Source organism: Mus caroli, chromosome 5 (genome assembly GCF_900094665.2).
Source record: "Mus caroli chromosome 5, CAROLI_EIJ_v1.1, whole genome shotgun sequence".
Lineage (NCBI taxonomy): Eukaryota > Metazoa > Chordata > Mammalia > Rodentia > Muridae > Mus > Mus caroli.
This window is the reverse complement of record NC_034574.1, coordinates 67,542,797-67,569,804: the sequence shown is the minus strand read 5'-3', so window position 1 is coordinate 67,569,804 and position 27,008 is coordinate 67,542,797. Positions and strand designations below refer to the sequence as shown.

The following is a 27,008-nucleotide window of genomic DNA, read 5'->3' as shown; positions in this document are numbered from 1 at the left end:
CTTTGTAAAAGAGGCATTCTTCCTCTTGGTACATAGTTTGACAAGCAGAACACTACCTGGATGACGGCCCCACAGCGTGCCTGGTGGACACACATGTGCAGGACCCAGTGGCTCCGTTGTATATTTTGCCTCTGTCTAGTTGACTCTTCAAAAGTGCTGTTGACTTTCTAGGAGTTGAATTGGTCCCGGAGGTAGCATTGACTGGTAGAGAGAGTGTGGGTCTGAAGTCATACAGAGCTGTTTCTTATCTGTCACTTACTAATTGTATTAGAACTAAGCCTCCAAGGAAAATCCTCCCTGCTACGTGACATTGGGAAAGAAACATATCTCTAAAATGGAGACCAGCACTGGGTTGGTCTCAGGTTTGGCAATGATTATAAAATGTGGAAATACCATGCATTGTTTCTCTGAGGGCGGCTGCCTCTTCCAAACTGGGCTCTTCACTTATTCTAGGGCAGGAAACCCCTACCTCTCCATCAGCAGTTCTTGAAATCCACCACAGTGCCAACAAGAGCACCACAGTGGTTACTTTTATACAGCTGTGGCCAAAACATTGAAGAGAACGCCTTGAAAGAGGAACAATCATCGCACCCCATTTCAGACTTCAGTCTATGGTTGCTTGGCCCCGTGCACTTGAGCAGAATGTCAGGTCGGTGGACATAGGTGATGGGTGGTTCTGCTGAACAGGAAGCAAAGAACAAGAAAGGGACTAGGAACAAATAAAACTGTCAAAGGCACGCCAAGGACTCGCTTCCTTCAACAAAGTCCCATCTAAAGTTTTCACTCTCATTACATGACCCTATGGGAGAGCACTTTAGAGTCAAACCTTACCAGTGACCACAGTGATAGCAAGGTCAAGGGAAAACCCATTGAACATTATTAAGAACACACGCACACACTAACTTAAGCTTCAGGGACTGTTTATCAAACTATATCTTTTTCAGAAGACTGTTCGAATTAAAAGAGCAGCAGTGAGTCACAGCCTCTTAGATTTCTGGTGGAACAGAGACCTTTATCCAAAATGTCAGTTTTATGTAATCCAATTGATGGTCAATTTAAGAGTAAGGCTGACCAGCCAGATTGTAATTAAGTTCGTGGAAAAGAAAGCCGTCTTCTGGATGTCAGTTCTCAGCACTGTAATTAACCAAATCATCTCCTGTAATTATCTAGATCCTCTATTCCTCTATTACTGACAGGCAAGCAGGGGATAGAGAGGCGTGTGAGTGGAGTCCTCTGTGAGAGCTTAAGGGTGATCATCAAAGTCAAAAAGGCAGCTGATTGCCCCACACGTACGAAAGCACCTGAACACTGTTTCCTGGAGAGTACCTAGGTCAGTCTTCCAGGTTCAACACTGACACAGAAAAGCCATGAACTGCTCATGCACCCACACCATCGGACTTTATATAAGCCACATTCAGAACTGTATGCAGTGTCTGTAGCGATCCTTCCTTAATTTATGTCAAGAGTCCTGTTCTTCAGGAGATTGCTATAGTTAGTCATCTGCCTTGATATTGTCGTGAACAACTCACAATAAAAGAAAGGACTAACGTATTCATAAAAACTTACAATATCTGGAAGAGTTCCGCTCCAAAGGATGCTAGCACCAAGTTCCCTCTTGGGAAGACCTGCATCTCCGGCTATGTTAATGCCATGCAGTTTCCCTATGGCTATGCTAACACCATGCCGCTTCACAGCCTGGTCTCCTGCTTCCATTCAAAAATGAGCAAAAGTTTTACTTGAGCAACTCAGAAGTCCCTGATGCACCCCCAAAATCTAGGGACTCTGTTTCCTCCTGGGTCGATTAAAGTGTTTGGCCCCATTGATTTCACTGTAGTTTCTGGTGACAGATTTTGGTCATAAACAAGGTTAATAGTTAAGTTGGGAGATTGGTAAAATGACAAGTTTAAGTTTCAATTGTGTGTTTTTCAATGTCCACTGCTGTTTCCTCCCTTGGGTTATGGAATCCCTCAAAAAAATTGAAAAAAAAAAAAAAACCAAAGAAACAAAATCTTTAAATGGATTAAAGCTTAAAGGGCAATCTCGGTAAAAACAGAAGCCAGGACCACGTTTAAGAATGAATCCAGGCATAGTTTTGAGCACTGGGTGTTTTCTGGACACAGTATGAGAGTTGCACATATGAATTCACAACATTTGAGATAGAGTCCTTGGAACCTGTGCAGGTTCAGGCCAGACAAAATTCTAGCATGGAGAGAGGAGGTAGGCTCCAACTCCCACCCCTAACAACAGCTAAGGAGCTGTTGGCAGCTGAGGGCTGATGGAAAAGGGAGAGTCTGTTTCTTAAACAGTGTACACACCGTGGTGGGTAGATCACCCTCCAGTGATAGCGTGGAAGCAAGAGTTTATGGGCAGTATACGCTGTACTTACATAAAGGTCATGAAGTTGAGTAGGTAGGGGAGATAGGAATGGATGTGGGAGAAGTGGGGGAGGAGGTAACTACGACCAAGTAGAGGTTATTTAGAATGTTATTTCAATTTTTCATGCAGTTTTTGAACAAGGATTAGGCTGACCAGTTTTCACACAGGTAATTACAGTCAAGATTCTAATCACTGCTAATTACTACAATAGTCCCACATCACCCTTCAACAAGTGCTTCAACAACGAAAGCTGAGAGCCGACTGCTTACTGATGCTTGATATTGTTCCTCTCACAGATCTCAGGCTTATCGAGTAGGCTTAGATTCCATAGAATCCAAAGTCATTCAAGATAAAATAAAAAAAACCTCTAATGTGATTTATTTTAAGCCCAGAAATACCACTGGGTTTACTAAGATGACCTTTATTGTAGCTCCTGAGATATATAGAAGTTTCAGAAATAGGGGCTGGAAAGATGGCTCAGGAGTTAAGAGCACTTGCTGGCCTTATATTGGACTCCATTTTGGTTGCCAGCACCCACATTATGTGTCTTACATCCACTTGTAACTGCGCTCCACATATACATAACATAGTTTTGAGGTCACGAAATGCGATTTACAGAAAGAGTACTAAGTTTCCGTTAAAAATGTTGAGAAAGAAAGGAAGTTAATTGAGCAAACAGAAACCGTTTGGGAAGAAAGAAACTTTATTCAATTAAAAAAAAAAAAAAAAAAAAAAAAAAAAAGACTTTAGCACAAAAGAGCCAAATGTCTTCGTGGGGCACATTGGCAAACTCGAAGGAAGAACGCAATTTCTCAATATTCAAGTGTCAAGTCCTGTGCTTTGGAGGGTCTGTGACTTCCAGCCTGGAAAGGCTTAGACAGAGGAGGCCTTTTCGTAGTTACCCAAGGAGTGCCACGTAATGGATGTGAGGGAATGGAGGAATGGTTTTGAAATGTCATCTGGAAATAATTTCCACTTGAATGCCATGTCACCTTCTCCCATGTCTATCTCCACACGGAGCTGTGACCCCTCTGCACAGCCCCTGGGGTTGAATGGACTTTACAAAAAGCACAAAGACCCAAAAAAAGACTCCTGCCAACATCTGGGTGCCCAGGCAATTTGGAAACCCCATCAGAAAACCACAGTGGTCAGGCTGCCTTGATTCCTGTTACCCCAAAAGCCGTTTCCCATCAACCCTGAAGTAAAAAACATTTGATCCGTAGTCCAGTTCCCAAAATTGTGCTATTTATGTGTGTGTAAGTGTTTGTGTGTGTGTGTGTACATATGTGCATGTGCATGCTTGTGCATGCTACAGTATTAAGAATTAAACATAGGCCTGTTACATGCTCTGTGGTCTCTGCCCCGGAGCCACCTCCCCAACCCTCTTTGCCATTTATTTTGGTTTTATTTACTGTTTACTTTGATATTGGGTCTCACTCTCTAGGCCAGGCCAGTTTGGACTCCCTCATAGATAATGCAGAACCTATTATCCTCCTGCCTCAGCCCTCTGAGTAGCTGACATCACAGGCCTATGCCTCCAGGGGGGAACTCATTTCCAAGTGTTCTCAAAGTAACAAAGTAGAACAATTCTCAAAGGAACCAAAAATAGCAGGGACTAATGCATACATATTCCTAATCCCTAAACAGTTTACAGAAAACCTTCATTGTCTGTAGCTTGGGAATCGCCAGCTCCCCTCCCCCAAAATGTCCAGGAAGAGAGGTTGATGACCTCAAAGAGGCCAGAGAGTCCTAGGATGGATAAACTGTCTTGACATCTCTATGAAGAATTAACCTGGCATGTGGACTGTGCCCAAACCCTCCACCATCCCTCATCAACCTCTGTCAATTGCACATCTGGTTTGAGCTTTGGAATTCTTCCGAGGCACCCCAGGGAGCAGCACACATATTTATCAGACTCCCCTGGCTATCTGCTAGGCTTTGTCTAAACTAAACAGGGAGTTTATCCTTCAAGTTTCTGGGAAGTACTGGAAGCGCATACAATGTAGAGCTGCAAAGGTTGCTGTAAAAGAACATATTGACGCAGCATTGGAAGGAGGGACATTTTGGACATCCGTCGAAGAGAGCAGCATCCACGCAAGCATCTGAAACCAGGAACTCCTCCACCCCATCCCTAGCTTCCATTAAATCTTTGGGCCAAAACATAGGAAAAAGGGGGACTATGTACTACTGTCACTGGTAAGAGCATCCCCTTGGGGCCACAGCCCTGATTTCACACTGTCTGCACTTAACAAGGTAGCCAGCTCATCTGGTATGCCCAGGACCGACCAGTTATCTGGTATGCCCAGGACTGACCAATTATCTGGTATGCCCAGGACTGACCAGTTTTTAGATGATCACTCTGTATCTCTGAACCAGGTTAGTCCCAGGCAAACAGGGACTGCTAGTCACTAGAGGTTAACCATGACCTTGGGCAAGCTAAACTGTATATTGTTTCCAAATCTGCAAAAAAAAAAAAAAAAAAAAAAAAAAAAAAGAGAGATTGCTCAGGCTTGCCTGGCAGGTTTTAACAGGGGTAAATAGGTTAAGTGTAAGTGCTCAGAGCTGAGCCGCCTTCAGGACAATGAATATCGCTTACTTTGTCATAGACAGGTATGCAGAGGATTTAGGTCAAGATAAGAATCTCAATACTTTTTTATTACTTATTTTTCCTCAATTACATTTCTAATGCTATCCCAAAAGTCCCCCATACCATCCCCCCCCCACTCCCCTACCCACCCATTCCCATTTTTTTTTGGCCCTGGTGTTCCCCTGTACTGGGGCATATAAAGTTTGTGTGTCCAATGGGCCTCTCTTTTCAGTAATGGCCGACTAGGCCATCTTTTGATACATATGCAGCTAGAGACATGAGCTCCGGGGTACTGGTTAGTTCATAATGTTGTTCCACCTATAGGATTGCAGACCCCTTTAGCTCCTTGGGTCCTTTCTCTAGCTCCTCCAATGGGAGCCCTGTGATCCATCCAATAGCTGACTGTGAGCATCCACTTCTATGTTTGTTAGGCCCTGGCATAGCCTCACAAGAGATGCTATATCAGGGTCCTTTCAGCAAAATCTTGCTAGTGTGTGCAATGGCCTAGAGACTGTTCTTCTGATATTTTGGTAAAACGTGTAGCTGCTTTCTGCACTTGTCATGAAAATCTACCTGAGACTAGATTGAAGAGATTGGGATTCAGGGCTTTGACAGAGAAGATTTCAAGACAGCCACATGACACTCTGCCATGTGGTATTTAGTGACTATTGTTATGCAGCTCTATACTGAAAATGAACAAGATAAGCAAGGAAAAATACAAAATGTACAGTTTGAGGAGAAAACGAACCCTAAGAGGAACAGTAAAGCTATTGCTTAAGAAGATAAAGGGCTTAATGGAAAGGCTGATGCTAAATGGAATGAAGTGTGTTGCCATGGTCATAGTGTCTCTTCTTAGCAATAGAACTTTGACTAAGAAATGTGTGTAGTGTTAACATTGGGGATATCAGAGACGGGCATCTGTAGAGCTTACTATTTGGTTAATCTTGCTTAAACGCTGAGCTCCAGATTTAGTGACTGACATTATATAAAAATAAACAAACAAACAAAAAAAGAATCTCAATACTGTGTCTGGCTTCCAACTCTTGCCACTGTGTTGAATCTCGTTGTCTGTACCTGTAAAGTGTAATATCTCCCAGTTAGGACATTGTTGAATAGGCTCAGCCCCAGTTCATGCCCTGTAATTAAAAGCACCAATCTAATGACTGTCATAAGCACTGTCATGAACAATAGCAAACAGGGCACACTGGCCAGCATGAGCTAGTTGCAGTGCCTCCTCTTCTTGAGAAAGCCTGCTTTCAACAGCAAATAAATACCCTGCCTTAGGCACACAAGAGAAAATAATGTCTGGAACTAAAGAGCTCCCTCTAGAGGCAGAATAAATAACCCACCTAGCAGTGCCCATGAAGCCCAGATAGGAATCTTTTAAACTTCTGCTTCTAGGACGAGGAGGCCAAAGCTATTCCCAGAGATAATTAGGTTATTTCTGGAGATGGGGATCGTCAGTGAAACAGGAAGCCCAAGGGCATGCAGGGACCTAGGATGTGCACTCTGCTGGCAAATGGCCCTGGTGACAGAGCAGAGGCAAGGACACAAGCTGTGTGGTGCTTGTGGCTCCTGTCTCTCAGCCTCAGGCCTGAAGGCACTGGCTTGATGAGAACAGGCTACACTTGGCAGATCACGCGGCCTGAGTTCTTCTCAGCAGCCACCCAGTGGACGATACAGTAGTAAAGAATAGAATATACCCACGAGCTGCTTCTAGTTTTCCTCGGGTCTCCCCTGCTTCTCGTGTTCCAAGCACCTCTTGCTTATCAGCCACCCACGTGCGTGGCATCTTACAGCCCTACTGTGCACACCTCAACCAGAATTCCACCATCCTCTCCAGGGACCAGCTGTGTGAGCCTGGAAAGGTTCTCTGTGCCTGAAGTATACCAGTGTTTTCCTCATAGGGCTGGTGTGAGGACTGAATGGATCAATACATGTTTCACAACATTGCCTGGTCCATAGCACGTAGCATAACTGTCAGTGTGAGTTGCCCCAACTGTTGATGATGAATTTGAATTGTGAGAGCCAGAACCATTCACATGAAGGGAAAAGAGGTCCACTTCCTCTCTGGGCTTCTTTTCCTCCTCACCCCATCCCTCAAATAGAAACTGGCCCCATTCAGAGACTAGCCAAGCATATCTCAGGCATGCAGACCATCTTGGGTAAACTGAGTCACGAGTGCCTACTGAGGTTGGCATCAGACCCTTCATTACCTGTGTGAACTCTATCCTGAGGGCACCTTGTCCCTCCTCACACCCCATGTCCACCCGGGAGCCCCAGGCAGCTAGAACGCAAGTCCCCATCTCACGTGGCTTCTCTGCTTGTTTGAAAATTTTCCTTTCTGGTGTTCATTAACAAGGGAACTGGGTGGCTGGAGAACTGGGGACATTTTCCCCTAGCGGTTTGGAGGCAGAAGAGAGGACGTAATCCAGAGAGGCCATGTGTGGCTGGTGGGGAAGCCTGTTGGCTCTTGAAGATGAGCTCCATCTAGGTTCAAATTCACTCTCTCCCTCTAAGCTGACTACCAAGAGTACACTTGCCCACTGGGTCCTGCTTGACTCCTTAACTTATACCAGCCTCACCCAAGACTATACATAAGCACCAACGTTTATTGCTGACATGGTTTCTGGTAGCTAGACAAGTGACCCTGTGGTCCCATCTCAGGAAGCATGGGGTTTAACCTAGAAGGGGGATTAAGAGAATGTTAAGAGTAATTTCCAGAAAGTTCCTGGAAGGGGGCTTGTGTTCAGGACCAGAAAGCTTGGGAACTAAAGCAATCCTGTTGGTGGAAACTACACTGCCTTGAGTCTCTTCCAAGTAGCATGAGGAGAACTAACCGGCAGGGATGGGTCTCACTGGGGGGCGGGGGACGTGCGGGGAGGTGCTCAGGAGCCTCTGTGGGAGTGTTCTGAAGATGACGACTGATGCACTTATTTTTATCTCAGACACAGTAGAGATGTCTAGTGTTTTACATTCCAGGACTTGTGAAATATTGCCATATATTTAAAATATAGCCTGCCTCCTCCCCCACTCCAAAAAAAAAAAAAAAAAAGGATTAAGGCAGCTTGCAACTATTAAACCGTGTCTAGTCAGCACAATTAGAAGCATAAACAGAAAGTATCTAAAAACAGAAGGAAGAAAAAAATAGCTGTTCTCAGCTCCCCGAGCTGTTTTAACACAGCCTGTGACACCCTGTCTGCCTGCACATTGCACACGCCAGTGACGGCTGAGTGGTGATCAGGGTAAGCACGAGTTTGCTCTCTCGAAAGCTATGATCTCTGGGAGAGAAGGGACAGTCATTCAAAGGGGAAACGCTGGATGTGGCGGCACAGGCTTGTAAGCCTAGCACATAGGATGCTGAGGCAGGAGGATCTCATGTTCCAGACTAGCCTGGGCTACATAGTGAGAATCTATCTCAAAATACATCAAGGGAGGGAAGGAGAGAGGGAGGGAGGAAAGAAGGAGGGGGCAAGGGAGGAAGGAAGTGGGGAGAAAGGAAGGGATGGAGAAACTGTGAATGCTAACTATAACCCCATTGAATGGCTGGTGGGCACTTGGCGGTGGCAATCCTGTGTAGGCCGATGGTCAGAGAGCCTGAAGAAGTGACTTTGAGTGGAGCACCTGTCAGCTTCATTCCTTCTGCCCTCTCCCTCTCCAGCCTTAGCATCAGACTTCTCTGTGCCTACTGTCTCCAGCCCCAAGAGTATAGCTTAGTTTTGCCGAACCCCCGGGAGTAGGTCTGGTAGTCAGGTGTCCCAGTTTAATCCACACTAACATTTACTCTAACATTTCTCCTCCCGCTGATCTCACTTCCAGTCTGTGTGTCCCCTTCGGCAAGGCATGTTACAGGGACATGGCATGGAACCTACCATTCCCTGCATCCAGCATGAACTTAGATTCTTGGGGTTTTTAAATGGAGTGTCTACACCTTGGCTCCTACCTTCTCGGGGGTCTTTGAATGGGGTGTCTACACCTTGGCTACAGCTGCTATGCCTCATTTCTCTGGACTCACCTCCTCTGCAAAGCCTTCCCTTACACCCCTCAGCAGGGTGAGTGCTCTCCTGCTCTGAGCTCCCCCAACACTAGTCTCTACTAGCATCTCTCCATTAACAAGGCGTGAGGTTTCTGCTGTTTGTGTGTCAGCCCCTCGTGTGTATACACTGTACAGTATTGTTCTTTTCATTCTCTGTGTCTACTATTCACCTTGAGGTGGACTAAGCACACTGTCACCTTGAGGTGTACCAACCACACTGTCACCTTGAGGTGTACCAACCACACTGGGTACTGTTTGTTGCCTTGCATTCCAGGCTGTGCTGGGCTCTCCACATGAATATCTAAAGCACACAGTAAACAGATATGGTAAGTGAGCATCACTGGGTCCATTTGACACATGGGAATGAGACAGGGGGTTGGAAGTGGGGAGGATGACTGAGGGAGTTGAGTAGAACCTGGGCTTGCCAGCTAGGTGTTTTCAACTGGAGAGTCTATACATTCTTTCACCACCCTGTGTTTCTTACATGGCCTTCCATGAATTTGAATTCATTGAATGAAAACATGTATTCTAGTACTCCTCTAAAAAGCCCCCCATTGTACCGGCATAATGGATGCATCAAAAGAAGGCATGTGATTAAAAGTACTCATTAGGCTTGAGTATAGGTGTAATGATTTTGAAACATATACTGAATCTGACTGTGGGACATCGGTCTATATTCCCAGCCTGCAAGGAGCTAAAGCAAGAGGATTATAAAGCCAAGGCCAGCTTACCAGCCTGGGCTACATTGCAGTGAGAACCTTTCCCCCCAAACAAAACAAACAATAAAACTGCCAGCATTGTGTAGGGAAGTCTGTGAGGAAGACAAAGGCCAGTCGAAAGTATATTCCCCTTGTCTCCTTTCCCCATCATTTTGGTTTTGGAATATGTGGGACTAAAAAGAGATGTGATGAGCTTTCTGAGGGAAAGGGTCCCATATCACGGTCAACCACAGATAACGACACTTTGCCAGGGCTGTGTGGGCACATCCTGCAGTTCCCAACACAGTGTTTCTGTCAACGCAGTACTGGAAGGGTTTACTGACAGCCCTGTGGTTGCCCAGAGCTAACCAGTTAGCAGAGGTCAAACTGGTGTCTCTACCACCAGCCATAGAAGACATGAGAATCTGTGAGCCAGCTCTTCCCAAGTCCCAGAAGGGGGAAGGAAGACGTCATCTCTGTCTTAGAAGAGGATGCTACATGGCCACTAGTTCATCCTATTGGACTAATTGTGGCAAAGTCTTCCTATGTAGTCCAGGCTGACCTTGAACTCAAGTCCTCCTGTACCATCTTAAATTCTGTGCAACCACACATCCTAAAAGTGTGACTTCCTGATGGCGCCCAGGACGCACAGACGGAAAGAGAGTGCTGATTTCTGCAAGTTGTCCTCTGACCTCCACACACATGTGCCCCGAGTATCCTCCCCTTGTAAGTGATGAATTGCAATAGTTTTTTTAATTGTACCTTGACTAAGTAACTATTCAGGTAAATGTTTCTCTGTGAAGGCCACCGTCTCAGAGGTCATTACATACAACTATTTGTCATGTTTTTTAGTGGTTCAGACCCTCATCCTAAAGAGTCTGAGTGTGAAGGTGGTGAGGCTTAGACTCTGTGCTGAGCCAGCACAGTGCCTTGGGGGGCACAGAGAGGGCATCCCATGGCAAAGACAGGAAACTGTCGTCTCTCTTAGAAGGCCATCAGCCACTCAGTCATAGGGGTTCCATCCCGTGGCCTTGTCTAATTCTGATTATCACCCAAAGACCCCCAATCTCCAAGCACCACACTCAGATTAAAATTCCATAATCTTAATACCATGGGAGGATTATGTTTCAACACAAACCCTTGAGGGATACATTCAAACCATGTCAAAAACATAGCAGATGCTGTGCTGAGAATAAATGGGGGGAGACAAGTGTGGAGCATAGAACCCTGTTAGGAGGTTGGGGCCATAACCCAGACAGGGGGTGGACTTGGGGGCAGTGGGGATGAGAAGCTGTTGTTTTCCAGAGGGTTTTTTGTTTGGTTGGGTTTTTTTGTTTTTTTTTTTTTTGTTGTTGTTGTTTTTGATTGGACTGTACCTGGGATGTCAAAGGAAATCAAGGGACCCGAGGATGAGTCTGAGGGTTTTGGCCTGAACAGACAGATGCATACGAGACGCTGTTTAACACCATGGGAAGGATTCCAGACGACGGACTTCCCAGGTAGAATCAGGATGTGTGGATGTTAGCTTGGGGATTTTGTAGATGTCAAAGTGAGGATGTGGACTGGGTGGTTTGATCAGTGAGTCTGGAGCTCAGGGAAGCTAGAAAGACCTGGACTAGAGCCCAGGCTGTGTGAGGGAAGAAGACATGGAAGTCATAACCTGGATTCAGACCCCTGCTTCTTGCTGTGACCTTGACCAAGGGATTTTTCCCTTCAACTATCCTCATCTTTATGGAAGAGGTGATGTCTGAGACCTAATGTCTCAGAGCACTTGGGAGAGTTAAAGGAGGTCACATTTGTAAACCAGCACCTTGTCCATAGCAAGAGGCTGGTGGCTGTTTGCTTCCACCGGCCAGCCTCCTTTTAGGAGTGCAGACCCCAGAAGTACAGGAATGCCAATAAGAGCTCTGACTCATCTCACTAGCAAAGGAGAACATTTTCCCAGTGAGTTTCTGAATAAAAACAACACCTCTCTGTGTGATTAAGGTGGATTAGAGGGAGAGAGACTGCAAACCTCTCAGAGGGAGGAGAGTAGGCTAGTGTATGCACAAGGCCATGGAGGGGTGAGCAGAGCCAGGGCAGCAGCTCCAGAGGAGTTGGGGCTGGACGCAGGAGCGATGCTTCATCCTTGAGGGTCATCAGCAGCCCGACAGAGAGCACTGTGGGGGCTCCCCACAGCTTGTCTCCTACTGGCCTCCACAAGGGACAGCCTCTGCTTTGTTCTGGAGCAGAGCCTCCTAGCTCATCCCAGGGCCTCCACCTGAGGCACAGGGTCACCTGTGGAGATGATGGAGCATCAGAAGCCTCGGACCCAGCTGGTGGCAGGGCATGGGCTTCTCTCCAGAATGCCCCACCTTTGACTCCCTTTGCGTGGAAGAAATAATAGGTATATGTGATAGGATCGGATGTGTCCTTTCTAGGTAAATTCCAGTTTCAGGCAAGCTATTGAAAGAAAGAACAGCTGAGAACTAACTCTCAACCCCCAACTTGATCAGAAAAGTGGCTGGGACTGGGGACTGAAAGGGAAGCCCTCTTAAGCGCCTGTCTTACCTCTGTGTACACATGCACCTCACACTCACATAGGTAGCAGAAAGCAGAATGCCAGGATTTGAGGGTTAGTCTGCTGCTATTTATAAAAATACTAAATTCTGAGCCCCAATGTCTGGTTGCCATGCAGATGAGTGTATTCTCACCTATGCCGGCCTTTCTCGTGTAAACCTTGCTCCCCAGTTTAAAGATATTGGTGAATAAGGGGCTGGAGCCTACGATTTGGCGGTAGAGAGAGAGAAAGGTGGGACTTGAGAATCATGTGAGGGGTCTTGAGAGAAACCACGGGGTCGGGGGTCGGGGGTGGGGGGGAAATGAGACCAGAGGGATCATGACTCTATAGCTAGAAGAAGTCTACCTTGAGGATGGACTGATGGAGCAGAAACAGCCTAGGCAAGATTCAGATAGCAAGTAACAGGGCCATATGGCTAGGATATAAGTTAGAATAGCTCAGAACCTGCCCCAGGCTAGGCTTACAGCTTGTAAATAAAATACCACATTTCTGTGTCTCTTATTTGGGAGCTAGATGGGAAAGAGTGGGGCAGAAACTCCCAATAAAAAATGTTTTTACATCAGGAGAGTCATGTTGCTGCTGCTGCTGCTGTTTCTTGTTCTTCTTTATCCTTATCATTTCAAGACAGCGAAGGGCTCCTGCAGGTTTACACAGACATCTGTGTAGCCTTGGCCGTCCTAGAACTTGCTTTGTAGACCAGGTTGGCCTCAAACTGAGAGATCTGCCTTCCTCTGCCTCCCAGCTCCAGGGACTAAGGGTGGGTGCGCCACCCCCCATCTGGTTTATATTGCTTCTTAGAGAACTGAAAAGAGAGAAACAGGCCTGGCTCTCTTGCATTTGCAGTTTTTTCTATTAACGGGGCTTGGAATGTGCTTTGCTTTGAGATAGACGTATGCTGCATGTGTGTTTGTGTTTTGTTTGGACCACACAGTGTTTTTAAGCACGGTTTGGTGCCAATATTTTATATATATTTTTTTTTTCAGAAGATTTCACATTCAGATGTGGGGTCTAGTATCCAGATTGCTTGCTTCCAATAACACTGGCCTAGCTTTCTTCAGTGAAGCTCTGGGATGGGACTGAGTCTGTCTGTCAATCAACACTGCTCACCATGTTTCCCGCCCTCCCTCCCTCTTCTCCTTGCTTCACTAAGCTGTTGCATTCAATAGCTGGGTTAAAATGAGAGCAGACTGGGCAGTTCATGAATTCTACGTGAGGAACTGAGTCACATTTGGATCAGAAGTGAACGGAGAGAGGTAGTGAGGAGATCAGCTCAAAGGAGGGTTGCATAGCTATCATAAGTGGGTCAGGTCACAGACAGCGAGGAGCCCTTCCCTATAGGTGAGTTTGCACTAACCAGCAGGCTGAATTGTATGAAGGACACCCCCCTTAGGATATTTGCAAACCACGTCTGAGGACCATCCGGAACCTCGTGTCCTACTCCCATTAGCAACTCACACCAAAGACTTGGAAATTTCCTAGGAAGAGGTTTCCTTTTCTCCACTCACACTCCATCCCCTCCCCCCACAATTGCAGGGCACCTGGTGCCTTCAGAAGCAAGCTGTTCTGTGGCTCACTGCCGGCTTCAGTGAAGGAGCTCGGGACCCAACTTCATCAGTTCTAAGAAAAATGATCTCAGGATACTTGTTTCAGCAGACAGCGTATCCAAAGTTTGTGGTTTGGGTTGGAAAAATAAATGGTTTTCTGTGTTCCTTACTCCCATCCTTCAAGTTCATGGCCATCACCACCTGAGTGCTTAGGCGCAGGGTAACTGAAGGGAGCATAAATCCTGCTTGCTTTGAACACAGCCCAGGGTGCATCCTATCTTCCTGCCCTGGCCAACATTAATCACCTCTTCCTTCTCTGCTTCCCCCATTGGTGCCTGTAAATCAGGAGCCCCCAGTATTAGTCACTGCAGGAGCGATCATTAGTAAGTACAGCCATCACTTTCATCCATCACTTCGTGCCTCAGATTCAGGCTACGCCAAGAAGAAAGCTGACATTATAAAAGAATGGGTCATTGTTATCCTGGGCTTTTTTTTTTTTTTTTAAGCCTAGAAGTCTGAATAATTCTGCATTGTAGATTCTGCAACCCCCCTGGCTATTATAACTACAGCTAGGAATAGAGGCCAAGGAGAGAGAAGTCATTCATTTTACGCTGTGTTCCTTTTCTGGACTCAAAAATATGTCTTTAGAGCCCCAGGAACCTGAGACAGCTATGGTGTGTCTTAATGGTTTGGTTTGGTCTTGGAATTTACCCTCTTCGGGGCTCTAAAGGCACCAGTATGACATTCAGCTGCCTCACAGGGACAGGCTATGTCTCCAAAGAAAGGCATCGCTTTCCATAGGAACCATTCCAGACACCTGAGCTCTGGCTGAGCGCACGGTCAAGGGCACCCCTGCCTGCAGAGAGAGGCTGTCTCAAATCCACTGACAAGTCAGGAACTTCCTTTCCATGCACTGCTGACCAAATGCTGCTGGCCCACGGGCAAGTGCTCCGCTCTCCAATTACAGCTTTGGCGCTCTCCGATGCATCCCCGGCTCCGATTTTTTCCATCACACAGTATTTCTTCCAATTTTTAAATTCCCCATAGCAACAACTTTTCTCTTCTGGAGCAGAATCATTCTGAGCCAAAGTAACTGATGAGGAGAGTGAAACAAAACAAAACAAAACAAAACAAACCTCACGGACTCAAAAGGAATGGTAGGTTTCCCAGGGGAGGTATAAGCTGTGGCTTGTTCTGGCCTGTCCATCTCCTGGAAAACGAGGGTGTAAAGTTGTGTAATCACAGGCCCTTTCTACTAAGACTAACACCACATTTCATCACATTGAGGATGCTACGGACTGTTAGAAGCAATGTATTGTGTTTACTGACAAGAAAAGGGAATCTTTACACGTGCGTCCCGCTAAATTGCCAACCACCGTTAAACAGGGCTAGGTTGCTCACACCAGACGCCACTGGCTTTAGATGCACTTAGGTGAATCTGGCCACTCCCTCTGGCCTGGGTCACATTGCTCAGTGTGAAACAGGCGATCCTTTTCCATGAAAAATGTAGCATTGCTTTCATCCCCCTGGGAGTGTCTTTCTAATGAAAGAAACCATTTTTCTTTATTTTATTTCTAAATTGTATATATATATGTGTGTGTGCGTGTGTGTGTCTGTGTCTGTGTGGTTGGTGGGGGCATGGGGTGCACATGAGTATAAGAGTTCATGAAAGCCAGAGGAGTTAGATCCCACTGAAGTGTGAATTTCAGGAGTTGTGTGAGCCACACAACATGGGTGGCGTGAGCTGAGTGAGGTGGCCTCTGTGAGAACTGTATGTGCTCTTAACAGTGAGCCATCTTTTCAACACTTGGGGCATTTGGGGGCCGCAGAGAGGGCTCAGTAGTTAAGAGCACCCATGCTGGGTGTTCTCTGAGAGGATCTGGGTTCTCTTTCCAGCACCCACATGCAAGTTCAGAATGGTCTGTAACTCGAGTTATAAGGGAGCTGATACCTTCTTCTGGCCTCTGCCAACCCCAGGATGTATATTGTTTATACACACATACATACACACACAGAGGAGCTAAACACTGATACACATAAAATAAATAAATAAAAATAAACCAAGCAAGCAAATAAAGCATTTGGAAGCAAACAGCAGCATTGTGGACTTTCTTCTGGGCATTGCTGTCTGCTTCATTAAAAACAAAATTTGCATCCCTCTCCACTGGAACTTTATTGTTGTTTGGTTGGTTGGTTTGTTTTGTTTGGGGGGTCTTTTTAGACTTTGGGCGGCATAGTCAGTGATTAAGCATAGTAGACACTTCATCAATATATTTTGATCGTATTCTTTCCCTTTCCCCAATTCCTGTGAGATTGTCCTCACTTCCTTCTCCATACAACTTTGTGTTCTCTCAAAAAAAAAACCCAAAAATTTAAAAACAAACAAACAAAATACAAAAAAAAAAAACACAAAATCAAAATCAAAACAGACAAAACCCCCAATAAGACAAAACAAAAACAGATATTGCACACAACTGTGTGAGGTTCTGTGAGGTTCAGCTGCTCCTGGGCCAGGCGCCTGCCTGGAAGTGTTTGATTTAGCTAGTGGCCTCCATTGGAGAGAAACTAATTTTCTCTTTTTCAGCAGGTACCAATTGCAAATAGCTTATGAATTAATGAAGGGCTTTGTGTCTACTTCCCCTTCTTAGTGCTGGCCATTTTGTCTGGTGTGAACCTATGAAGGTCTTGTGGGCTGTCTTAGTCTATGAATTGCTGTGTCTGGAAGACACTGGTTCCTTGAAGCACCCACAACCTCTGGCCCTTATACACTTTCTACCTCCTCATCTGCATAGATCCCCGAGCCGTGAGGGGAAGGATTTGATGCAGACATCCCATTTAGGAATGAGTTCTCCAAAGTCTCTCACTCTCTGCACATAGTCCATTGTGGGTCTCTGTGAATTACCATCATCTGCAAAGCTGTGCTTCTTTGATGAAAGCAGAAGGGTGGGACCAGTGGCTGTAACAGTATGTCGATAATCAATCGATTCTGTTGAAGGCACTTGCATGGCAGCTAAAGTCAGTGATGCAAAGAGAGCATGAACCCAGTACAGAAGGAACATGGCAGTTCCACCATGGTGTCCTCCATGCTCAGGCAGTGACACCTGCTTCACAACGGCTATTCAGTGTCCCAAGTACACTGACCTCAGAGATGGGGATGTGAGAGGAGTGAGTGTCTCGGAATGGGAGCAGTCAAGCAATGGCTTCTATATCCCAAGAGCGGACTATGTGCAGCAAGGTGCTAAGATCCTGGCAGAACTTCATGTCAACAAACTTCATGCCAATAACTATGTGTAGATTGGAAATTTTTAGAGGCATGGCTAATTTTTTGGGTTTGTTATATTTATTTCTGAGGAGTAGGAATTGTTTACAGTGAGTGTGTATATTGATTGGCTGGTTAATTAGTTGATAGATTGGTTGGTTGATGAACGATTGACTGTGTCCACATGTATGCAGGAGCTCAGAGAGGTCAGGAAAAAGAGCTGAATCCCCTGGAGCTGGAGTTGTAGGGAGTTGGGGTCCCCCTGATGGAGGTGCCAGAAAGTAAGCCCAAGTCTTCTCTAAGAATAGCCAGAACTCTCAACCTTCGAGTCCAAGCCCCAGGGCAGAGGTTTTAGCCATCTGATCTAATTACTTCAGAGCTCACAGCTAGCTACATTCAGGGCAAGCCTTCTGATCCCAACTGTAGGATCCCTCCAGTCAGGTCTGCGTGCCTAAAACCCATCAACTGCAGGCCCACAGTGACCCCTGTCTCCTTTCAAGGACACAAAGCATCACTCAAATAAAATTACAAATGTTTATCCAGTTGGGTAGAGTGGTGTTCACGTATAACCTCATCACTCAAGAGACTGAGGCAGGAAGATTGTGAGTTCCAGGCCAGCCTGAACCACACAGCAAGACCCTGTTGCAGAAAACCTAAATGAATGAAAGAATGAATGAATGAATGAATGAATAAATAAATAAATGTTTATTTTAAGTAGTTCAGTTACAACATGATTACTGTGCTCTTTCTTTAAAAAAAAAAAAAAAAGAGCCAGAGCGATGGCTCAATGGTTAAGGGCACTTGCTGACAAGCTTGAGGACAGAGTTTGATCCCTAGAACCCTCGTGGTGGGAGAGACCTGACTCCCACAACTTGTTCCCTGACTTCTTTGTGAGCTCCTCCTATGTATGTGTGTGTATACACATACATACTCACACTCACACACCCACAAATAATAAATATAGAAAAGGACTGTAAATAAGTAGAAAATAAAGACTTCAATCATACAAGGCAGTGGTTCTCAGCCTTCCTAAGGCTGCCCTTTAGTACAGTGCCTCATGTTGTGGTCACCTCCCGCCCCACTAAATTAGTTTTAGTCTTACTTCATAATTGTAATTTTGCTTCTGTTATGAATCATAGTATACATATCTGCATTTTCTGATGGTCTGAGGCAACCCCCACGACAATGTCGTCCAGGGTTTGTGTGATAAACGGAGAAGACTAACATAATCAGTAGCCCTGTGTCAGGCCAATGCCACTCAGAGGAATTCTTTAGAATGACTTCTGCGGGATCAGCAGCTGTGAGCTGTGTCATCTGATACCCTCTCCAGCAGAACGGTGTGTTAGTTAAAACATCACCAGTTTCTGACCAGACCGTTGTCAGTGAGCTAAAATGATTGGCCCAGTGGCAAGGAAACATGTTCGTAAAACTAAGGATCCAGATAGGCTCAAACGCCGGTCTTCAGAGCCCTGGGCATTCCTCCCTCTCCCTAATGTATACTTTACAGTGTTTGGGTTTTGGGGAAATGCAGTGAATAAAATGGATAGAGAGATGAACAGAAAGATCTCTGTTGTCAATAAAAAAAAAAATCAAAGATGTTTTTCTCCCCCGATGCTGTGAGATGTGACATCTTTCAGTGTGTGAGAGCTCCTGGCATTGACTCCTCTGAAGAGCATGCAAGGCGCTACCAGACCAACCTAGCAACAGGAATGGAAGCCATCACGCCCGCCCCCTAGAGACTAGCAGTTCCGAGTAAACCTTGTGGCTTTGTGGCGAGTGCGATTCTGTTTCCATGGTCGGCTAAATACAGGATCTGGGAGTGGCCTTGAGTATTTATGTCCAATGCTGTGGGATCTAACCCAAAAGAAAGGGGTGAGAATGTGATTAGGGGTTTTGGTAGTCAAAATAAACAGTCACCAAGTCCAAATGTTAGAGATCCCTGTCCTCAACCCCAGTCAGGTAGATGTGATTTCCTACTGCTCGACAGTAGAGATTATATGCTAGGAGAATATAACAGGCAATTTAAAAATATTACTTCTCAAGTCATTAATGTATTTGGCCGGCCAGCATATATTGAATTCTTATGTGTGAAAGGGGAGGGGTGTACAGGGACAAGCATGTGTATTGATTGGGGAAGTTCTGACTAAAAAGTCTAAATGCCCCTCTGGCTTTATTCCAGCTGCAAAGGGGCCTCCCACTACGGCCTGACCAAGGACAGGAAAAGGCGCTCTCAAGATGGCTGTCCTGATGGTTGCGCCAGCCTCATGGCAACGACACTCTCCCCAGAGGTTTCTGCAGCCGCCACCATCTCTTTAATGACAGATGAGCCTGGCCTAGACAACCCTGCCTACGTGTCCTCGGTGGAGGATGGTGAGCCAGTAGCCAACTCCTCAGACTCTGGCCGGAGCAACCGGACTAGGGGTGAGTCAAAAATGGGAGGGTGTCTGGGAATGGGCTCCTGGTTTTCCCTGGGATTGCCCTCTGTAGAATACCCGTGGTGGAAAGTTCTCGAAATGTTTTTTTTTAAAGGGAAAATGGTTCTGGTAGTTTTGGCCGACACTCAATGTCCAGTTCTCCAACAGGAAATGAAAGTTTAAGTGACCATGTGATCTGAGTTGGTAATGGAGGGTGAGGTGAGGTCTGATGATTTACAGTTCCTGCAGAGAGGGGACCTCCCCGGCCTTCTTTGGAAAGTGATGTTCTATCCACTCCCATCCAAGGGGGAGAACAGATTTTTTTTTTAAATAGTGAGATATGTTATTTTACTACATAAAAAATTTAGAACTACAGGTAAATAGCGATCACTGTTTTAATATCCCAATGTCCCAGTTCATACGCTTTAGACCGAAAAGATTTCTTCTTTGCTTGTTTTGAAGCAACACCTCACTCTGCACCGGGGCTGGCTCTGGCCTCCTGAGCTTCCTGGCTACCTCCTGAGTGCTGAGATCACAGGCACACAGCAGCACGCTTGGCTCGCAGATGATTGCCGTGAGCCTGTGCCTCTCGTCTCCATTGATCTCTCTCTCTCCTCAGCACGTCCCTTTGAGCGCTCCACTATGAGAAGCCGGTCTTTCAAGAAGATCAACCGAGCTCTAAGTGCTCTCCGGAGGACGAAGAGCGGGAGTGTCGTTGCCAACCACGCTGACCAGGGCAGGGACAACTCTGAGAACACCACTGTCCCTGAAGGTAAAGGGAATCTTGACTCCACCCCTAGGCGGGCTGAAGGCTGGCTTGCCAGAGTCACTTGAAGGGATGGTGGTAGCCTGACCAATGCACACCCTCTGTGACCTCTGTCTTTCCAAGGGTACATAGCCTTGAGTGACCTCATTTGAGTAAGGACAGGGACTCTTGTCTTCTTTGTTGTCTTTTTACACAGGTAAGGAAAATTTCATCTGTTCCTGGGCTCCAGGTGCTGGCTTAATGCACATGAAAATAATGATTATAGTTAGAGCGTGAAAAGCATTTTATTTCATTCTCACCCAATGGCACTGTGCACAGGCTTCTGCTGAGACAGAAAAAGTCACAGACACTGCGAATTCTATATAAACTGATAGCCTATTGTTTTGCCTATTGTTTTGATTTTCTTTTTTTAAAGAATTATTATATATATATAATAAATAATATATATGAATACACTATAGCTGTCTTCAGCCACACCAGAATAGGGCATCAGATTCTATTACAGATGGTTGTGAGACACCATGTGGTTGCTGGGAATTGAACTCAGGACCTCTGGAAGAGGTGTCAGTGCTCTTAACTGCTGAGCCATCTCTCTAGCCCCTGTTTTGATTTTTCTATACTAACTTATTTATAGTGTGTGAGTGGAGGTGGCTGTGCACACCTACATTCACATGTACTCATGTACCGCAGTGCATGTGACTCATGTGACTGCCAAAGGACAACTTGCAAGGGTTGGTTTTCTCCATTCACCACAAGGGTCTTAGACTGGAATTCAGCAAGTACCTTGAGCCACTGACCCATTTCGAGGGCCCTTGAAAAGCATCTTAGACTGAGGCTGGCACATTGGCTAGACTAGTATTCTTAGTGTACACGTACCCACACATACTCACACACACACAGGGTGCTCTAAGTGTTCTATGTGCTCAGACACCCCATGACCATGGCACATTTCCAGGTCACTGGTATCTTACTGGTGTGGCTCTCAGGGTGCTCCATGGTCAGCCTATTTTCAGGAGCATATACCAAGACACACAGAAGTCACTCAACTTGTTCCAAATGACAGTGTTGACCTTTGGGGCCACAAGAGAAAGCTGCATATCTTAGTGTGCATATATGGTACATGTTTCCCAATATAAGTGGATCTGAAAAGACATTCTGTTCACTTCATATTGAAGCCTTTAGGTTAAATCAACATTTGTTTTCTGAGACAGGCTCTCACGTTGTAGCCTTGGCTAGCCTTAGAACTTACTGTGTAGATCAGGCTGACCTCAAACTTGCTGTGATCCTTCTACATTTGCCTCTTAAGAGTAGTGGGCGTGCAAGCGTGCAGCACATCTGGTTTGTATGAAATGCTATAGTAAAACAATAACATGGAAAGTCAAAACAGCTCTTCATGTACCAGCCAATGCTCTAAAGAGTCGTGCCTGTGTCAAAAGAATGAGAAGTGATAAAGACTGTCAATCCTAGTTCACAGCTAAGGAGAGTGATCCAGAGAGGTTAGGCAAGTAGTCCAAAGTCACACACACAAAACCACAAACATGCACACACACACACACACACACACACACACACACACACANAGAGAGAGAGAGAGAGAGAGAGAGAGAGAGAGAGAGAGAGAGAGAACATAGGATTTTAACTTGATGCTTCTGGCTCTTTTAACACCTTCCAAAACTGTCTTTGGGGTTGAAGGTTAAAGTCCCAGGTGCTTTATTTACTATGCTTTGGAAAATTCATGCACAGCATCTGAGACTACTGGCTTGGCTCTGCCACTCCCCACCACCACCACCACCACTTGCCCACAATGCTCTTTCCTCATGTGCCTGTGTGGCTTCGAATGCCTCCCAGCTACTGGCCAATCTGCATCCTCCATCTCCTTCCCACGGCCAATCTAACTCTTTACCCAGAAACAGGGATTAGAATCCACGTTTGTCAGTCAGTGAGGACTGAAGACAAGAGTCCCAATGTCCTAGTTCAGTTTACAGAGAATATTCTTAAATCCTATAATCTTTAGATAAAAAAATTTGATCGAATTCTTCAGGTCCAGTCTAGGACAATTTTGGCAGTTTAAAAATGTTTTTAACCTTTCAAAGCCACAAGGATCTCATTGGTCTGGCTCAAAGGGATATTATTTAAGAGTGTGAGACTAGGCATGTCCTGTCAAATCACAGAATCAGAAATCTTCCAGTTGTTTATGGAGAACAGTGTTTGTGTCTGTTATGAAGGTAGAAGGGAGAAAGAGAGGGAGACTCAGGATCTTTGATCATTATTTCCAAAACTTTCTTTGCTTAAAATGATTTTTCAAAAAATTTTCCATTATGATACCAGACATGTTCTGACACACGCATGAGATAAAAGCCGACTTAGTGCAGTCAGATCAGTTTAAGCATTAACTGAACTCACTCGCTCACATACTGTTAGCACCAGGAACTGACAGACTGAGGCAGCTACTCACAGCCTCACAGAAGTCATTTGCTGACATGAAATTAAGTCTGAGTGGAGTTTAAGACCCACATTTACACTGTCACGGGCTTCCTCTAGCTACTGCGTTACCTCGCTAATTATGCTGTATAGTAATGGCAACAGGCTTTAGTTTTCTGTATACTTTTCATAGAGAGTTAAGTTCATTTAGACAAGAGGATCATGGTTATAAGTTTTAAAAATAACTGTAAGGAGTGGTGTATACAGAAACAGGCTCATAATGTATCTTCCTTGCTGACAGAACTAAAGGGGTCTCCAAAGACTAAGGCTGCTGTCCGCAGCTGTTGGACTTGAATGTCTCTTCCTCTGCATCCTAAGTGTCTGAGCTACACAAAAGGAGCCACTTCCCAGCTAGTCTAGGCATGACTTGTTCTCAGCAGTTGGTGTCCCCTCTAAATACTTCTGTTCCAACTGAACTGGAAAACAGTGCCAGTCAGTGCTTCTGCCAGTCAGTTCTTGGTCTCTAGGGCCTGTCCCTGTGGATTTTGACCTGGCTGTGAACATATGATTCCTGGGGAACTATTGAGGCCATAAATGTGCTAACCCTCAGAAGCCTGGTCTTCCTCACCCAACTCTGAGGCCATATTACTCCATGGCTTCCTCTCTGCGTGCACATGTACACACACACACACACACACACACACACACACACACACACACATGCATAAAGGACTGTCTGTCACTGTGCAGCTTCAGCATGACCTAGACAGCTACTCTGTGTCTGCCACAGCCACAAAGAGGGAGCTAGGACATGATTCCTGGGGAAAGCTGACTTAGGTCAAAAACTAAGGTTAGGCAACAGTGGCTCACTCAATCTTTGATCCTCTCTTTAGCACTTAGGTCAGTGATCCAGGTAGATGAGGAACACGTCTTAAGGAGACAGCTGTAAGACTCTGACCTTGCTCTCGCCGGGCATGGTGGCGCACGCCTTTAATCCCAGCACTTGGGAGGCAGAGGCAGGTGGATTTCTGAGTTCGAGGCCAGCCTGGTCTACAGAGTGAGTTCCAGGACAGCCAGGGCTATACAGAGAAACCCTGTCTCAAAAAAACAAAAAAACAAAAAAACAAACAAAAAAAAGACTATGACCTTGGCCTCTCCGTGCCTGTCAACCAGGTCTTTTGACTGCTGTGTTTGACAGCAGTATCTGCCAGAGGGCTGATGACTGCTGGGGTCTGAAAAGCAGAGTCTCAGATCTTCCTAAATGACCTCAGCAGAGGACAGAAGAGCAGATTCTATTTTTGTTCCTGGATAAGAAAGTAATGAAATCACAGTTCACTCCCTGAAGACATCAGTTCATTAGTTCGTTCCTATTCAAGCAGTAAGCATCAGCCGGAGGCTCCAGTGTGCAGAGAGGTCTGTGCACAAAACCATGGGTCAGCCAGAAAGTGCCGCCTCCACAATGTAATCAGAGTAGTTTAAACATTAATTGAAGCAGTCTGTCGAATTAACATTGGGAACAGACAGCTACATGAGCCCGATAGCAAAGCCAGTTGCCAGATTATGGAGTCCAGATCGTGATATGAGACATGGGCACAGACAGCAGTAATGAAAGGCTGGATACCGTGAGAACAGTCTATAGGAATCGTGTGTTTAGTGACAATGAGGAAAAGAGAGATTGGGATAGAGTTGAATTGGAATTATTTTGTGCATGCCTTGAAGGAAATTCTGGGTTTCGGCCCAGGATGAAAAACATTCCAGTAGAGAATGCTGGCACCAAGGCAGGAAAGTGGTGCCACACACAGGGAACTGTCAACAGTTTAGCTTGGCATTCAGAGTGGCTGGAGATGCCCGTGGAGTAGATGTCTGAAACAAATACTGTTTCTGTCCATTTCAGTCTTCCCAAGGTTGTTTCACCTGATTCCAGATGGTGAAATTACAAGCATCAAAATCATCAGAGCAGATCCCAGTGAAAGCCTCTCCATAAGGCTGGTGGGGGGCAGCGAGACGCCACTGGTCCACATCATCATCCAGCATATTTATCGCGATGGAGTGATTGCCAGAGATGGACGACTGCTGCCAGGAGACATCATTCTCAAGGTGCCCATGAGGCGTGAGCTTGTAACCATAGGCTACAAGATTGTGAGCTGTAGGCTGTGCGTGGCACATAATTTAAGTCCTTAAAGGTTGGATGGGTAGGTGGGAAGAGAGATGGATGATTGGCCAGAAGATGGGTGGATAAGTGGATGCATAGATGAATAAATAATATCCTTCAGAGCCAATTGTAGTAGATGGGCAAATGGATGCTTAGATGGATGGGTGGACTGGTGGGTGGATGAATGGATGTGTAGCCAGGCAGATAAGTGGATGGGTAGATGACAAACAGGATAAATAGAATGAAATAAAGATAGATACTTTCTTTCCACAGTTACATTGATGTAAATCTCCTATGAAGAGCTCTAGTGTAACACTTCTGGGTCTTTCACTCTTCCCCCATCTCTCTATTTACAATCACTTCTCTTTGTATCATTGTATGTCTCTTCTCTCTGTTACCGTATCCCTTTCTGTCTTCTCTGCCTTTTTCCCTTCGACTTTGTTTCCGTGGTCCCTCTTTTCTTTCTCCAGTTCTTACTTTTCTTCTCTTCCTCTTCTTGATCTTTCTGTGGCCTTCCTTTTAATTTTTTCTTAAATTAATTTAATTTAATTCTTTCTTAAATTGTAAAGCAGATTAATGGGAACTGCTGTATTTGATCTAATTGTGTTCAGATGCCTTTCTGAAGAAAATCTCCTGTGGCTTAATGGCCACAGAAGTCGCATGACCCAGAAGGCTTCCAGGGGAGGCAGGAGTGGAATGACCTGGCTTGGGCATACTGTCCTCTGAGGCATGGTGGAGAAGAGAGACTTTCCAGAAGAATTTTCTGGACAGAAAGGGGGGGAGGAGGTGGGAGACTGTTTATCAAACAGATGTCAAATGTGAGCCAGCAGGACTAGAATTCCCTCCCTATGCATCTACTTCTTATCTGATACTCAGATAACAGTTCCATCCCACCCTTTGCAGGCAGCAGAGGGACAATCCCTGTCTCGGCATGAGCTGTTTGTTTGGCAAACTAATTGGAATAAGAGGAGAAATAATTGAAACCAGTTACTGTAGAAATGTTGACATTCCCACTGGTCGCTGGGATGTGGCACAAGCAGGGCCCACCACTTTAGTGGGCCACAACCATCAGGACCCCAGTCACAGTGTGTGTGTGTGGGGGGGTTCTCCCTGCTCCCATGGGGACTACTGCCTGGGAGGGCTGCCTAGGAAAGTTCTCTTTGTTGGCTCTGAGCTGGAGGCCCTTGCAGATAAAAGGAATGCCAAGAACTATCACCAGGTGACCCTGACTTTTCCTGACTCTAGGAATAATGGGATGGCAGGCTCTGCCACCTTCCGGGTAATGTTCCCTTGGACAAGGGGGTGCCTTGTCTTCACTGAAGGAGCCCCATCTACCTCTGAGCTGGAGCAGGAGGTGACTGACCTCAAATAAGGCCAATGTGCCTCTAACAATGGCTTCAAGTACAAAAAAATCGTAGCAAACTCTAGAAACTGAAGAAACGTCTTGCTCATTGTGGGGCCCGTTCCTTAAGCAGTGCAGGGCTGCTGGGAATTGTTTCCTTCCAGGGCAGTGACAAACACTGGGGCTACAGCCTCCAGGCTGGGCCTGTGGAGCCAGGATAATTAAAGCCAGAAAGTCGGCTGCAGCAGCAGTCCTGTAGATTATCAGAGGCCTAGCTTTGGGATATTTAAGGAGTACTAGTGAGTGGCCAGGCTTTCAGTAAATAGCCTCGAATGTTCCTTTAGCATTAATTTGTTTGGAATTATTCAAGCCCCAGGCATCCCTGTATAGTTAGAACCCAGACAAAGGATCTTGCAGACATCCATCTTGATTGGGTACCTGGCATTCCTATAAGTACACGGTCACACTCATTCACACCTACAAATACACACACAGGCACACTCAAGGATACTGTATCATACAACAGCACCTTCATACACACAAGCCAACTCACAGGTACTGTACCATACAATAACACACATGGGCTCAGGTCCACTCATACATACTATGTCATACAACATACACACTTGGGCCCACTCACACATACTATGTCATACAACACACACACACATTCATACTCTAACATGCAAGAGCATACACATACTCACATAGATAATATAATGTGAAAACACATTCAGGCACATTCCCATAGATACCATAACAAACAAACACACCTACACATGATCAGGCTCACTCACACAGATACTCTACACAGTCACACAATTAAGCACATATTCTCTCTCTCTCTCTCTCT

General features: G+C 45.7%; 1 protein-coding gene across 5 annotated transcripts in view; it reads left to right on the top strand.

Moving 5' to 3' along the window:
* Lnx1 (ligand of numb-protein X 1) overlaps positions 1–27,008 on the top strand; it is a 108,281-nt gene that overhangs the window by 57,395 nt on the left and 23,878 nt on the right. For all 5 annotated transcript variants that reach the window (XM_029477992.1, XM_029477991.1, XM_021163798.2 and 2 more), the window contains 3 exons: positions 19,240–19,481; positions 20,094–20,246; positions 24,556–24,758. In XM_029477992.1, coding sequence (XP_029333852.1) covers positions 19,240–19,481; positions 20,094–20,246; positions 24,556–24,758 — 598 coding nt within the window. The remainder of the gene's footprint in view (positions 1–19,239; positions 19,482–20,093; positions 20,247–24,555; positions 24,759–27,008) is intronic.